This window comes from Falco punctatus (assembly GCF_963210335.1).
Source record: "Falco punctatus genome assembly, chromosome: 4".
NCBI classification, from domain to species: Eukaryota; Metazoa; Chordata; class Aves; order Falconiformes; family Falconidae; genus Falco; species Falco punctatus.
Window position 1 is genome coordinate 70,917,129 of NC_137583.1, and position 16,639 is coordinate 70,933,767.

A 16,639-nucleotide genomic window follows, 5' to 3' on the forward strand; every position below is an offset into this window, starting at 1 on the left:
CAACCATAAATCCAGCACTGCCAAGTCCACCATGAAACTGTGCCCCTAAGTGCCCTATCTACATGTCTTCTGAATATCTCTAGGGATGGTGACTCGACCACCTCCCTGGGCAGCCTGTTCCAGTGCTTGACAACCCTTTCAGTGAAGAAATGTTTCCTAATATCCAATCTAAGTCTCCCCTGCTGTAACTTTGAGGCGGTTTCCTCTCATCCTATCACTTGTTACTTGGGAGAAGAGACCTACCGCCGCCTGCCTACAGCCTCCTGTCAGGCAGTTGTAGAGAACGATCAAGGTCTCCCCTGAGTCTCCTTTTCTCAAGGCTAAACAATCCCCATTCCCTCAGCCGCTCCTGTTAAGTCTTGTGGTCTAGAACCTTCACCAGCTTCGTTGCCCTTCTGGACACGCTCCAGCACCTCAATGTCTGCCTTGTAGTGAGGGGCCCAAAACTGAACACGGTATTTGAGGTGCGACCTCACCAGTGCAGAGCACAGGGGGACAATCCCTTCCCTGGCCCTGCTGGCCACACTATTCCTGACACAAGCCAGGATGCTGTTGGCCTCCTTGGCCACCTGGGCACACTGCTGGCCCACGTTCAGCCGGCTGTTGACCAACACCACCGGGTCCTCCACTGCCCAGCAGCTTCCCAGCCACCCTTCCCCAGCCCGTAGCGCTGCGTGGGGCTGTTGTGTCCCCAGTGCAGGACCCGGCACTTCTCCCTGTTGAACCTCCTACAGCTGGCCTCTGCCATGGGCCCGGCCTGCCCAGACCCCCCTGCAGAGCCTCCTGCCCCCCAGCAGATCAACGCTCCCCCTGCTTGGTGCCCTCTGCAAACTGGCTGAGGGGGCACTCGATCCCCTCGGCCAGATCATGGATGAAGAGATTAAACAGGACTGGCCCCAGTACTGAGCCCTGGGGGACACCACTTGTGACCGGCCACCAACGGCGTTTGACTCCGGTCACCACCGCTCCTTGGGCCCGGCCAGCCAGCCAGGTTTCTCCCAGCGCAGAGCTCGCATATCCAAGCCCCGAGCAGCCAGCGTCTCCAGGAGAACGCTGTGGGAAACGGTGTCAAAGGCTTTACTGAGGTCCAAGCAGACAACAAACATCCACAGCCTTTTCTTCACCCACTGAGCGGGTCACCTTGTCACAGAAGGAGACCATGTTAGTCGGGCAGGACCTGCCTGTCGTAACCCCGCGCTGGCTGGGCCTGATCCCCTGGTTGTCCTGCCCGTGCCGTGTGACGGAGCTCAGGATGACCTGCTCCACAGCCGTCCCCGGTACCAAGATCAGGCTGCCAGGCCTGTAGCTCCCCAGATGCTCCTTCCTGCCCTTCTGCAGCTGGGTGTCCCTGGCTGAGCTCTGGTCAGCAGGACCTGCCTGGTCAGTCAGGGCTGCTCCTACGCGCTGGGAAGCCCTGGGTGAGCCCTTCTGCCGGCGCCCTCGGGGGGATCCCGTCCGGCCCCACGGACCGGGGGTGTCTGGTTGGTGCAGCAGGTCACTGGCCCTTTCCCCTTGGATGACGGGGGCTTCATTCTGCTCCCCGTCCCTGTCTTCCAGCCCAGGGGGCTGGGTGCCCAGAGAGCAACTGGTTCTTACTATTAAAGACTGAGGCAAAGAAGGCACCAATGATCTCAGCCTTTTCCTCATCCTTTGTCACAGTGTTTCCCCCTGCATTCAATAAAGGATTGAGAATCTCCTTAGGCCTCATTTTGTTGCTAGTGTATAGGAACATTTTTTTTATTCTTTCTTATAGCAGTAGCCAGATTAATTTCTAGTTGGGCATTAGCCCTTCTGATTTTCTCCCTGCATAACTTCATAACCTTTAATAAAAGTATTGATGCTTTTTATCTTTACTGCATTTTATAATGTTATGTATGTTGTATAAGTATTGAAAGAAACTGAGTCAGTGTGTATAATATACAAAATGCCTTTTTTGAATGTTAAAAAAATTTTAACATCTTAGTGTTGGTCTGTGTTTATGCATTTTCAGCAACAGCACAGGGAGGTGGTACCCAGATACTTGAAGCTATTAAGTTTTGGGGGTTTTTTGCATGATTTGATTAAGTTGCTTAAAGATATTTTCTTTTCAGTGTATTAGCTCACAAAAATATGTCCCAGTGTAATGAATGTTTTACAAATGTTTTACAGGCACCTGAATGGACAGAGGAGGACCTTGGCCAGCTGACAAGAAGTATGGTTAAGTTCCCAGGAGGGACCCCAGGTCGATGGGAAAAGATTGCTCACGAATTGGGTCGATCAGTGGCAGATGTGAGTTCACTCAGATTTGCATTGTATAGAGAGTGACAAAGCAGAACAAGACAGGCAGTGTAGGAGGCAGACGTATATGGGGGCCGATATTGTCTTTTGAGAGAGGCTACAATCCTTTTAGGACCTGGAAGTGAACCATTAACTAACTATGCAAGAAGCAGATGTCAGCCAGTCTCTCCCTCCGCAATTAACAGCTGTAACTGATCAGCTGTATGGGGGATTCTGGTGCTTACAGATTTGAGCTACTGTAACCCAATAACAGGAAAAACAATGTGCTTTGGGTTTTGTAGCAGCCTCCTTTCACTGCAAGCGAATGTTTGTGTGACTTGGTTAAGGATTGTATTTCTGTTTGCAGCCAATCCTTAAAAAATGTAGATGAGCTAATGGTGTTTAGACAGGTGGTTTCTATTAATTAAACCAAAATATCTTTAGAAAGTTTAAAACGAGTTATATGTATTACTTCAGTCCCTTTTTCTGGGTTATAGCATGGTTAATAATGATATTGCGTAAAATCATTAATATCCTTGTTAATTCATATTTTTTAGTATTGCACCAGATATCAAAGAAAGCTTGTACTTACGGATTTTAAGTGTTACGATCTTAAAATCCTTAGGGGCTAGGCTGTAAAAAACTTCTCATTTTCAAGCAATAGATCACTAGAACATGATACAGTGTCTGCTGAGGACCATTTGAAAGCCCTTTCAGCTGACCCTATTTTATAGGCTCTGTAGGGGTTAATGAGAATAATGTTTAAATCTGTTGATGTACATTTTGAGATTAGATGTTCTTTATTTATTATATTTCTGGATTTATCTTAAATAATGGGAAACAAAGTCTCTGGTTAGAGTGAAATGTAACCCATTATAGCCTTCTGGGCAATTTGTGTACTTCTTAAGTGTGAGGTTTTCCCCTGATAATACAATCACAAAAATAGATTTTTAGAAGTTACTTTGAAAGATTTAATGCATCTATACAGTTCTGTTACATATACTAGAAAACAAGCCATTTGCATTCTTATGATTTTAGAACAATACACTTTATTTGCAAATAAGTGGACGAAAGCAAGAAGTACTAACCTGCTATGCAAATGAAATTAAGTCTTCTTTTGTTTATTCTGTTTAGTGTTGTTTATCGTACTCCTTGAAGTATTCATACTACTGAAGTGGAGTGACTTTATTAAAAAACATGCTACATTTTACTAAGCAGATATTAACAGCAAAAATATTTCACGTGGCTTGGTAGTATGCAGTGTGCATGGGAAAGATCTTTTGAGATTGCTTTGGAAAAACTGATTCATTTGCTTGATACTGGTAATACAGACACCCAGAATGGTTCCACGTATACCCATCACAAAACTAACACCGTCTTAAGATTTTTTGCACACATTTTCTGCTTTATTCCTTGAGACAGGTGTAAAAATGTTCTCTATTAAGAATCCTTGCATAATATATTTGGTGAACATACTTGCACACATCCAGTACTGGCAAGAAAAAACAAAGCTTGCTTGTGTCTTCCATTATGTGAGGAGTCTTGAGCAAGATGCTCTTCTTTTCAGTGAACTGGAAAGAGAAATGAGAAAAATGTGTATGTTCTGAGAGCTGTCATTTTCTTGTATGAAAGAAAGGAATATTCAGGGATCTTTATGTGTGGAGAAAGGTCTGAGTGTAATCCTTTTTACTTCCAGTGACTATATGATTATTTTAAGTGTTCTCACACAAGTTTTTACTTCTCTAAATAAGTGCTGATAATGTTGGGTCAGCTTTTCTGACAGAGACTACTTATTGGAGTTTCTGTGACTTTTATCATCACATTGTGCAGAGTTGCAGCGATTAGGTTTTAAGAAGAAATACTTAAACAAAAGCTTCCTGGAAATTTCTCTAGATCTTAAACCATTACTGCATCAGTATCAGAAATGTTGTAACTGGGAACTACTTCAGATACATCTGTTTAGCCATTGAACGAGACGTACAGGTTATCCTTTATATTTGTTGAAGCTGACACAGAATAGCATCTAAATTTACACTAAGGATTCTGATTTTGCTTGGGCATCACTATAGTTGAATAAGAAATGTTACACTAAAGCTGCAGAAAAACCTTCTGGTTTTGTTAAACGTTGCAACAGGAAAAGAGGTGTTTGCATGTGCAGGCAGCATTTGCTGCACAAACAACTATTCCTTGTTTCTACTGGGAAAGGTGCAGGGAGGTAAGTTTTGGTGTATGAGGTGCTGTTTTGAAATAGCTTGTGTAGCAGGATTTGGGAATCCCTTGCTTACATCTAATTTAACATTAGTCAAACCAGAGAGAATTTTAAGTGTGTGTTATATGGCAAATGCACTAGATCTTAAAAAAGAAAAACGTTCAAGAACAAATCTGAATTTGTTTTTCTGACATTTTCAGTGACACAGGAAATAATTTTTAAATACTTGAGACCACTTCCTGCTTGTTTCTTCTCCTGTAAAGTATCAAAAGCAGCAAGGCTTGGTTTTCCTTTCAAAGTTAGAGAACTGTAGTAGAAAGGATTGACAAGGTATAGTGTGCTTGTTTCTGTGTGATTTTAAACATTCAACCCCTTTTTAATAGTAGGTGTTAACAGGTGTTAAGAAAAACAGTTCAGAGTAATCCAGTCCAAAATAATCTCTCTTTTTTTTAATCCATTGTTGCTTCTGTCTCAGATACTTCCATACTTTTTAAAGAATAAGCTGAAACCATTCATATATACTAGCAGACCATCAGAGAAATTCACTCACTGTGACCAACCCAAAGAAATTCCATTTTAAATTGTCTTAACTCCTTCCTTTTTAAAAAAAGTAAATTCCTACATCAAACTATATTAGCTTCCACTGGCAATTTTTAAGCAGGATGGAGTGACTTGAGGAGAGTGTTCTTGGCTTTTGTGACCTTTTCAGCTTCATGGTGGTATTTTAACTTAGTTTTGCAGATTTGTTTGCTTCGAAGGTTTTTAAATAAATTTGTGAATTTTCCTCCTGCAATTATGTTAATGAGTTTTGGAACAGTATGAAGCAAGGTTTCTAATGCTTGGAGCTTTAATACTGATTTTCCACATACAAAGAAGGCCCAAAAATTTGTTTGACTCCTTTTCAGAGAGATTTATTCATCTTGGAAAGTTCTTCCTTGATTTTGCTAGAACATGACTTTGATACCCCAGAATCTGGTAAGCATATGTAAATCTTACAAAGCTAAGAGGAACTGAAAGTATACTGGAAGATGAGTAGAATTCAAAAAGGTCAGAGCAAATTTGAAAAATAAGATGCAAAAAAATAGGGTGAAGTTAAAACAGAGAATATATAGAAGGACACACAGCAAAGTGGTGGTGATCAGGTTCACAAATAAAAGATGCCCAAAAACTGGCTAGGAGTAGCTCTTAAGAAGCAGGAGGAGCATGGGAATTAGGAGAGAGACTGAGTTAGATACAAATCAACAAAAATAGCAAGCTGTAAAAAAGGCAAGCAACTTACTGAGAGTATACAAACCAGGAGGATGGTAAACCTGCCATCTGTGTCCTTAGTTTGTGTCTAGTTTTCACTATTGCACTTTAAACACATGATTCAAGATAAAGATTCCAGATGAGAATAATAGGTCTCTAAAGTGTGACCTACAAGGAAAGATTATGAAGGAATTCATGTTGTTGAACATGATAGGAAGAAGATAGGAACTGAGGATGTGAGTATTCAACTACCTGAAAAGAAAGCTGTAAAGAGGGAAGGGGCTTTGCGCTGTATTAGTTTTCTAAGACAAGAAGTAATTACCTCAAATTTTATCAAAGGCTGCAGAGTAATATTGTGGGGCAAAGAATTACAATGGAGGTGATAAAGCTGCTGTGGAGCCTCCATATTTGCAGGCCTTTGAGAACAGGTTACACAAATATCTGCAAGAAACATCAATGTAGTGATTCTGCCTGAGGTTAGGTCCTTCTCTTCATATGGTCTGTGATTAGACTAGCAAGTGCAAGCTATCTAGGAGGAAAGGGGGAGGAAACAAAACCTTCCCTACAATTGGAAGCATGTGTGAACTTGTTTTAAGAAATGTAAAATTAAAGCCAGATAGTCACTGTAGTTGGTTAGTAATCGCTGCATGTACCTTAGCTTGGCTGTTCTTAAGTTCAGTAATTCCTAACAAAGTGTTATTTCAGATTTTTTTCCCCATTACTATTCAGATTGGGGGTTTGTAGGCATTTAAGTTTGTTAATTGTAATTTCTGACAACACTGCACAAATAATGATTACTATAACGCCCATTATCATGGATATGTCTACCAGATTCCCCATCCAAACAAGTACATCCACATGATGTGATGCGGGCCACTGGGAAGTGCCTGCCAAAATCCAACAATGAACGGCAGTGTCCATGCTGTAGTGCCCCTGAGCTCATTCAGCTCTACTGCTTTGATTTATGCTCCCTCATGTGATACCAGCATAAATATCTTTGCAACATACTCCTGTGCTTTTCAGCTCAGAGCTAGGTTAAGCTTGCAACTGTGGTGCAGACATACTGTAAGAAGGCTTATTACTTTAACTTTTGTCATGTTAAATATAGGATATGTTTATCTTGTCTCTCTTCAGGAAGACATCTTTTAACAGCCAATGAATAATCAACCCAAAATAGATGAGGTGAAGTTGTGCTCATTCTATCAGTATGTTTAATTATTTAAATTGCTAATTGTCATTTTAGTATGTGCATATTGGGAATTCAGCAATCTTTTCCCATAAAGATGATTTTCAACCAGCTTAATATAATGAAATCTTACTGCTTTTACAACTGAAAGCTTCCACAGCTTTTAAAGTCATTTTTATTGCAATTGGCTGGTGTTATAAATTAGATTTTCAAGTACTTTGATTATGAAAGGGAAATGGAGTTCAGTTAACTCTAATCAGGATTCCTGCCTGCTGACCTGGTTACCTGTACCACTGCTCTCTGTCATCCTCTAAACATCTGTTCTTTGACCCATTTTCCTTGCTGAACTTGTTGCTCCAGGGTTAGTTCTCATTCCTGTCCTCCAATACTTAAGGAAATAATTGACCTTTTAAAACAAAATAAAAAAGTTATGTTTGAATTTCCTAAGCACTATGAACACCCTATAACATAATATAAATAATGAATGGAATGGAGTTTCAAGACCATTTCTGCAAAAATTACATTGTTTGATTTGACAAATGCTAAGCCTTATGAAGATTTATAGTAATGATTGTCAGCTTTTGCTAAATTCAAAAACTGAGAAAAAGCATTTAGATGTGAAATTATAGAAGTATATTGTACTTGACAATGCCTACCTTTATAGATAAAAAGTTTTAAAAAAAATATTTGCTGAAAGGCATAAATTAATTTCAGTAACTACAAAGGACATTCAAATTGTAAAAATAACAGAGGAAGGAAAAGCTGTCTGGCATGCCAAACAGACTTTAATGTGATTATTAGGTGCAGGTTTTTTAAATTAAAGGCAAAGAGATCTCAGATTTCATACTTGTGAAGTAATATCATTCACTTGTCTTACAGGATTTAAACTGATTCTGTTTGCTCCTGCAGTCACTAATCTTACGCATTTGTGTTGCAAAAACAGACTGATTGGGATTTATTGCCTGTACAGAAAAATACCAAGGTAGACAGCGAAACAATAGACAGGTGGCTATATTTGAGCAAACATTCTGAATTACCATGAAACCCAAAAACAAGGTTTGGGGAGTGCATATTTTGTGATATCTCTTGTATGTCCAAGCAACAGATTCAGCCTTTTAAGTCTGACTGTGTGAGTTCATACTCATGTTACTTTATATGCCATTCTAAAATAGATTTCTTACTTTTGACAAACGTGAGCTCGTTACCTTGCCAGCAAGAAAACATGTATATATGAAATGCATATGTAAAAGATCATGAGTTTATTAGGTGTTTGGCTTCTGGAGATTGTTTTCCTAAGTCTGTTTTGCATTTCATTTTGTATACTATGTCTGTGTTAACTCAGTAACTGTGCAATCCAGTTGTGGATATTCTGAAAGATTCACCCCTAGCAGCTTGCATATATTTATGTAATCAATAGTTCTTGCAGTTGCTTATTGAAGTCTAAAGGCCTAGCTCCGTGTTGAGATCTGAAAGGGGTTATGAATATCTTAGATGGGATTTAGATCTTATGTAGGTCCCTCAGTCTGAGAGTGAAATATTTGAAACGCCTGGCTAATCCCACAGACACACCAGAAGGTCTCTATTGATACTTTTGAAGGGAAGGAAAAAGTGGTTGCTGTTTACAGTTCCCTCATTGTGCAGTTTGCTTCTCTGCAATCCTACAGTTGCCCCTACAGTTTTTGCAGAATTGGGCAGCACAAATGTATACCCAAATGCAAAAAGGATTGATTTCCTTCATATAAAGCATGACTAGCACATTCTTTTCACTTAAAGGAGAAAGTTTTTTACAGAAGACACCAACTTTTAATTCAAATAGGTGGCTTGTGGGGTGGTCATGCCAGCGACGCTGCAACTTTTTAGAGTGGCTTGAATTAATGTAATGTCCCACATGCATCCTGGTGAGCTGGGTTTGAATTCCATTGCAGAAGTCATAGCTTCTGACTCAGGATGCATTTTGCATCGACAGTCACAAAATATGTCCAAGCATTTGTTGCAGTGGGCATTTGAACCAACCTCTTACCTTATGTGAGTGCCCACAGCACTGAGCTAAAGACTCTTGAACATGGATTTCAACTACCAAAAGAAAAAAAAAAAGAAAAGAAAAAAAAAGAAAAAGCATAGTATGAGGTTTCCAACATCAAGACAATTCTCGTTGCTGAATTCTTCCTCTTTCTGTGTCCTGAAAAAAGGAGTAATTCTGCTGCTGCTTTAAATTAACTATTTGGGCACTTAAACTGGAGAGAGGCTAGTGTTCTGTATCTGGTGATTTAGGCCAAGTTTGCCTTTTTTGCAGGCCACATCTTACAACTGCCTCATAATTAAACTCACAGTTGTTTGGGTGTTTCTGTTGGGGAGGCTACCTCTTCTCCATCTGCTGTGGCAAAGTTTAGAATCACACACAGCTTCAAAGTCCATAACCATAAGAAAACTGTACTGTTGCCAGCTGCAGCTGGTTGGTCTAAGAAAATTCAATTAAATTCCTAACATGTTTCTTAGTTCTTTCAAGAATAAAAGCTGTTGTCCTTAAAATACTCATTTGCTACGTTAGCGTTACATTCAACATGTCATTTACACAGTGGATAAAGACTAGTTATGTTACATAGTTTTGGGAAAGTTGGTAACAGTGTACTAAGCAAACTGTTGTAAGCAGTGCTAAAACAAAGGTGCATCTTCTGATTTGACATGCATCATTTCAAGAGTTCTAGTAAGTTGCAAATTGGGATGCTTGCAAAAACGGAGAACGATTTGGCTTGGTGCTTCAGTATTTGAAGTTTCACCAATCTGTTAAAACTGGCAGATAATTTTAACAGCCCTTTTAGTGTTTGTAAAGCAAGGCAGTTTATAAAGCAACAAATGTTGAGTCTGTCACATGAAAATAGATGAATGGGTTATTATTGTTGTCTGACTTCGGTCACACAGTTCTTGATACAATTGTGGATGCTATGAAAAAACTATTTAGATCTAGATTGGAAGAAAACTCAGTGCAGCAGGTAGTATTTTGGTGATCAGGGGAGACCTTTAAATTTGGCAGTTTATTCTGTGCTGTTTTGGAAGGTTAGAGCTGCAAAAACATACTACTTCGACAAAGCCAGAAAGGCATTAAAATTCTTGTGTGTCTGGCTTTCCTTTATGAGAAAATTGTGATTATAACTCAAATTAGCCTCAAAGATTCAAGTAGTTCCTTATTGCTGCCTATTAGCCTCAACTACTCACAGTCTGTCTCCACATTATTTTTCTCTGGAATTCCAGAGATCTCGGTGTTTTTACATGACATAACTAGACATGGAGTGTGCAGGAAGCTAACTAGATGAACAGGGCACTGCTACTGGGACAGCAGATTTCTGATAGTTGATGCTGAGAAACTGGCAGCTTTAGTAAATATTTAGAGAACTTCTGCTCAGGAAGATGCTAAGATTATTAAACAATTTTATCAGAGCCCCCAGTTTTCAGTAGCACAATAACGTCATCCTTGCAAGACGGTTATGTCCATTTGGGAAGCCAAATGTCTGTGTCTTATGGTCATAACCAAATGGCTATGTCTTCCTCTACAAACCCCACATTATTTTCTCAGAATGTTGTCAGAAACCAAGAGGATTTTACTTCTGTAATTATCTGGTGCGATGCTAATCAAAATAGTATCCTGTTCAGGGAAGGAAGGTAGATTGTTGCCCACAGAAAATTGCCAGGAGACAGCAAATGGCAAAGGCTGCAGAGCCCTGTGGGCATGTGCCCTGCGAAGCTGGGCAGGTCACGGTGCTGGAGACATCAGCTGAAGTGAGGGGCTGCTGGTTGCTGCTGTGGGAATGGGGAATTGCTCTTCAGCTTTTGCAAAAGGGCTGTTTCTCTCGGTTTGGCATCAGTAGGATCACTGTACCTGACTTTACAGGGTTTTCCCTCTAGATCTCTCACAATTCTGTGCTTTTTTATGCCTACCTTCCCTGCAGGATGAAAAGTAGCCTCTCATTCATGTGATCACAAAATTTGCTTTTGCCTGTGCTACTGAGAGTCTTTTAAGCTGACTCTGAATAATTATTTTTTTTCTCCTGTATATCTCTGGAGCTTCGATTGTCCCATCTGAAAGAAGTGGCAGGTGTCCAGGGTAACAAGAGATTTAACATTTGGATGTTCATGATGAGGAATGTTTTTACTCCTAGGTGTCTCATTGAGTAGCAACTAGTCTTGTGATCCAGACTAATTGTCAGCAGTACAGGAGGAAACCATCTCTGTCTGGCTTTCATCACATAAAATCATCCCACTAATCCCACTTGCTTTCGATAAAATCTTTTTGTAGCTGAAGAGCTATTGAAACTGAATTCAGAAGGGAGTTCTCAGAAGCAAACGGTTCATGTGGCTTTTTTCTTTAGGTCCCACAGTAAGATGGTTTGATTTCTGCTTCAGCAATTTGATTGCTTGCATCCAACCTTTTGGGGGTTTTTGGTCGTCTTTCTCAATCTAAAAAAATCTTTTTCACTGTGCATGTGATTACCTGACTTCATTTGTGACGTGTGTTATCCCTGGTGGACTACAGGGATGCCTAGGTTATTTGGGCAGGGAAACAGAAATGTTTAAAGCTGATTTCTCTAAAATAATGCAGCGTGTCTGTTCAGCAGTACAAATACTTGCAGGAATATGAGATCTGCCCTCTTCTGTTTTAAATCAATTTCACAGTCCTGATCCTTATTATTTAAGGTGTCCCCAGACCCAGCATTACTTAAGAACTGGCTAATACTCCGGTGAAAGCTGTTGTCAATAACAGCAGGCTTTTAGCACAACTTTTCACAGTCATGATAAAACTCATAATTTAATGTACATGAAAACTGTAATTTTAAAGCATTATGCAGGAACAATCAGCAATAATAACTAGAAGAGTGATTCTATAGCTGCTTCATACTTTGAATAACAGTATTTCATTAGGTAACAGATAACATATTTGGAAAAAGTAATAATATAAGCAAGTTATAAGAAATTGAGTAGAGAAAGCAACAGAGCAACTTACATTGCGTAACAGTGATTTTTTAAAAAAAAAATCACTGTTAAGAACTACCTAGTTCTTAACACTACCCACCACAGGAGAGGGAATTTAAATTGGTATTGAGGATATCAGAAAGTATGGAGGAACTGGCAAAGAAGAGTCTGCAAACTTGAGTGGCAAGAGCAATGATTAAACTCAAACAGATGAAATTGAAATACAATTTCTTGTGTTCCATAGGTTGGATTCCTAATAATCCTTAGTAGTTTAATACTGACATGTTATGATTCTTGCCCTGTCAGCATCTTTAACAGCAATGACAGTTGAAGCTGATGGACAAATAAATCTTAAGTCTAAATAAGTGATACCTGAAGTCAGTGCAAAGAGCTGGAGTAGACATGAGCTGTACATAGCACCTGGAAAAGGTCTTGCAAAAACATCCATAAGAAGAAAGATGACCAAAAAAAAAAAATAATAAAAGAGAGAATAATAGACAAATAATCTTCTCATGTAACCTGTGAATGATGATAGTAAAGCGGTAAGTAAAAAGATTGATGACTTGTCAAACTTAAGTCAACTGAAGGTGCTTGTTTAGTGTTTGAAATTGTAGATTTTCAATATCTAAACCATACACACAGTTGTTATTTCCAGCTTACCTCCTGAATGTTCAAATTGAAAGTCCATCAAAATGTGGACAGATGGCATAATACCTTCAGAAGAGAAAGCATTGGAAATATTAGGTGTGATAAATGGAGTAACTTACTACAAATGCTACATTTGGGTCCACCGAGTTGCTATGGCTGAAGTTAGCTAAAATAAGATAATCTATGGCAAGACTGGTACTTCTGAACTTTTCGCATGTACAGGGAAATGTGAAATGCCAGTAGAAGCTAGGAATAAACCAAAATCCTTCACTGTTCTAGTGGAGAGGCCTGGTTTAGATTCTAATTCAATCAGATGTAATATGCAGCAAAATTTGTATTTATTATGGGATACTGACACTGACCTAATTTGGGAACGTCTGTCTTGCAAAGGAAACTTGAATCCAGCATATTGATTTGCACCACTTCCAGTGCAAAGTTTGTTGCATGTGCAGTCTCAGTTTGAAGGATGAAATGGTTAATTGCCAACCTCTGAAAAGTCAGAGTTGAATGTAGAGACAACTGAACATTGGCATTGAGGTAGCAACTCGGTATACTGCTTGCGATTTGTTCTGCTCTGTTTTCTTAAGGGAATCTTCCTGTCTTTTTTCCTGTCTTCTTGGCCTTATGAGTAAGCTGTAAATCTTTGAAAGAAGTACTTTTAAAATTGCAAAATGGTACAGAAACTCTTTTTCTGGAATGCATGAACGTAAATAGATAATGCCTTGCCATATTCACATCCACGGCATCATTGCAGAAATCCTCTAAAGGATCAGCTGCTTGTTTGCATGGCAAGTTCTTCTCACTCGTTTCAAGGTAATCTATTATAGTCCAGTTTATATAATACAGTTTGTAGTTAAGAGATGCATAGCGGGACAGCACTCAGGATCCATTCTGTTCAGCAGGCAAGAATGGATTCCCCTCCACTCAGCCTTCATAGGCTTCATAGTAGGGAGACACTACTAATAATGAAAATGGAGCACGACTATTTTAATTATTATTTTAGACTATAAGCTCTTCAAGGAAGGTAATTCCTGTTAGTGGATCATCTGTTTTAAGGAGAATCACAGAATCACAGAATGGTCAGGGTTGGAAGGGACCTCTGGAGATCATCTAGTCCAGCCCCCTGATAAAGCAGGTTCACCTAGAGCAGGTTGCACAGGATCGCGTCCAGATGGGTTTTGGATGTCTCCAGAGAAGGAGACTCCACAGCCTCTCTGGGCAGCCTGTTCCAGTGCTGTCACCCTCAAAGGCAAGAAGTGCTTCCTCACATTCAGGTGGAACTCCCTGTGCTGCAGTTTGTGCCCGTTGCCCCTTGTCCTGTCGCTGGGCACCACTGAAGGAGCCTGGCCCCAGCCCCTGGACACCTGCCCCTAAGGTATTTGTGTGCATCGGTGAGATCCCCTCTCGGTCTTCTCTTCTCCAGGCTGAACCGGCCCAGCTCTCTCAGCCTTTCCTCATCAGGGACACGTTCCAGTCCCCTCATCATCTTTGCAGCCCTCGGCTGGACCCTCTCCAGCAGTTCCCTGTCTCTCTTGAACTGGGGAGCCCAGAACGGGGCACAGCACTCCAGATGCGGCCTCACCAGGGCACAGCAGAGGGGGGGTCACCTCCCTCGACCTGCTGGCCACGTTGCCCCTGATGCCCCCCAGGGTACCACTGGCCTTCTCGGCCCCACGGGCACACTGCTGGCTGACGGGCACCTTGGTGTCCAACAGGGCTGCCAGGCCCTTCCCCACAGAGCTGCCTTCCAGCAGGTCAGCCCCAGCCTGCGCTGGTGCGTGGGGTTACTGCTCCCCACGTGCAGGACCCTACACCTGCCCTTGTTGAGCTTCAGGAGGTTCCTCTCTGCCCAGCTCTCTGGCCTGCCCGGGTCTCGCTGAATGGCAGCGCAGCCTCTGGGCTACCAGCCGCTCCTCCCAGTTTGGCATCATCAGCAACCTTGCTGAGGGCACACTCTGCCCCTTCATCTAGGTCACTAGTGAGTAAGTTGAACAAAATCCATCTTGGGCTTTTAAAATCAGGATCATGCAGATCCCAGACAGAACTGTTAGTGCTACTTAGAATTATCTGTTCATATTAGTATTCCATGATTTCTCTTTGAACAGTTAAAATTTTATCATACTGCAGCAGTACAAACTGGAGTGTTCTATGCCAGATACCTACGTCTAGATAAAGATTTTGGTTAATTGGAGTTGGGATTTTTTTTCTTTTTTGTTCACAGAGTTTGCATTTAAATTTAATCATCAACTTTCATTAAACTTATCAGCCCAGAAAATGAGGCTTAATTTGTTAAGTCTTGCTGTCATTTAGTTAAGGAGATCCAGCACTTGCCTATTTTTAAAGCAAAGTCCTGTAATTTCAAGAGCAGAAAGGTGGGTGGGAGGAACCAAAACCAGACTAGATTAGAAGCAGATGGTACCAAAGTATTTTAACTACTGAAGTACTCACAAATCTTGCATAGAACAAAAATCCTGAGTCTTTTTATTTTCTTCTTCTAATTCCAGCAAATAGCTGTACAGGCCCCTGGCGTGTTGCTCTCCAGTGCAGCTCAGCATAGAGAATAATTGTTATTAAAATTAGTTAGCTAAAACAGCAAAGTCTATGCTGTGGCTCTGAAGACCTGAATGATTTATATTGCGGGTAAATATGATCCCACAGGGAGGAATTTCTGACTTATTTTGTATATATTATTGGGTTTTTTAAGTTATTTTTGCTCTGGGCAGCACGCTACCAAGTGCTTTACACTAAACAGATGTTAACATCTGTAGTCCCAAATTCAAATAGCAGGAAACACAGGTTACCCATCCCAGGTAGTATTGGCTCTGATTCATTGTGTTGCCTGGTTACATTTTAATTGAGTGGCTCAGACTGCTTGATTTCGATTTCTAGCTTTTTCACAAAGACCTCATATTCAAAAAAACTGAAATTAAAATCTGGCCTTCATAAAACATTTTCAGTACTTAAAAGTGTGTATGTTTCTTTGAGTACTACATTTTAAGATGCTTTTATTTGGTACTTGAATTTCAGATCTAGCATCTGTGTTACATCAAATGATCTAAGTGATTAAAAGGATCTTAATTTTAAATTAAGCCTGTCATCTTCGTTATCTATGGTAAGGCCTAGAAATTTGGGATGGGGAAGCTCCTTACTCTGGGTGGGAGAAAGCCTGCTTGTTTCCTTACTTAAGTAAAAATGAAAATGTTAAATCTGGTGTTACTTTTCTCCCAGGATACAAATTTTGGTATACATGGAGAGGCTGACGCAGGCAGCTCTCCATCCTTTGGATTCTCAGTAATAAATCTTTTTCCTGAAATATTAGAACTTAGGAGGTGTCTTCGCTGATCTTTGGTGTTCAGACTGTTAGATTTAATTTGGGACTGCATGCCTGTCCATTAGCATGCTTCGTCATCTGGATTTACGTGGGTTCTTTTGTTCAGTATTGAGAAACTGATATATAGAAGATAACTCATTTGTTTCCTTTCCCCCTCCCCCCTCCTTATGGTATTTTTAGGTTAGAGAATTAAGGTTTAACAATTAAAGAAAAAACCTGAATATCAACTGTGATGTATTATGTTGATAGAAATGTGTAGCATCACTTACATTATTTTAATAAGCTAGGAATGTTTTAGAAAGCACAAAGTCTAGAAAGTTAGTTTTTGCCAGTTTGGAATCTTTATATGAACAAAGCCAGCAGAAGAACATCAGCCTCGCAGTATTTAATGTATGTTCAATGTTGGTGTTTTGCAGCAACCTGCTAATGAATTCTTCAATAACCTGAACAATGTAATTTTTTAATAGTCCTTTCTCTTGTTGTTTTCATGCAGGTTACCATGAAAGCCAAAGTACTGAAGGATCCCGTTACGTATACACCAGGTGTGTGCTACCAGATCCTCACTGATGCTTCCAAAAAGCACCATATTTGGATTATAGCTATGCAAGTACACTGCATTTGGTACCTTTCAGGGCATGCTTTGCCAAGAGACTTTTGCAACCTTGCCTTACTTTGAGCAAAGAAGTGATGGGTATTCTAAGGGAATGTTTCCCTGTAGTTACATCCTTCCAGGCTTTCTTAGTCAGTTTATTCTGGGTTTTGTTCATTTGTTGAGACTGTTCTGTTTGTTTGTATC

General features: G+C 40.4%; 1 protein-coding gene across 1 annotated transcript in view; it reads left to right on the plus strand.

Moving 5' to 3' along the window:
* Positions 1 to 16,639, plus strand: part of DNAJC1 (DnaJ heat shock protein family (Hsp40) member C1) — a 113,219-nt gene that overhangs the window by 94,585 nt on the left and 1,995 nt on the right. The window contains exons 9-10 of the mRNA XM_080382354.1: positions 2,149 to 2,268; positions 16,337 to 16,385. Coding sequence (XP_080238480.1) covers positions 2,149 to 2,268; positions 16,337 to 16,385 — 169 coding nt within the window. The remainder of the gene's footprint in view (positions 1 to 2,148; positions 2,269 to 16,336; positions 16,386 to 16,639) is intronic.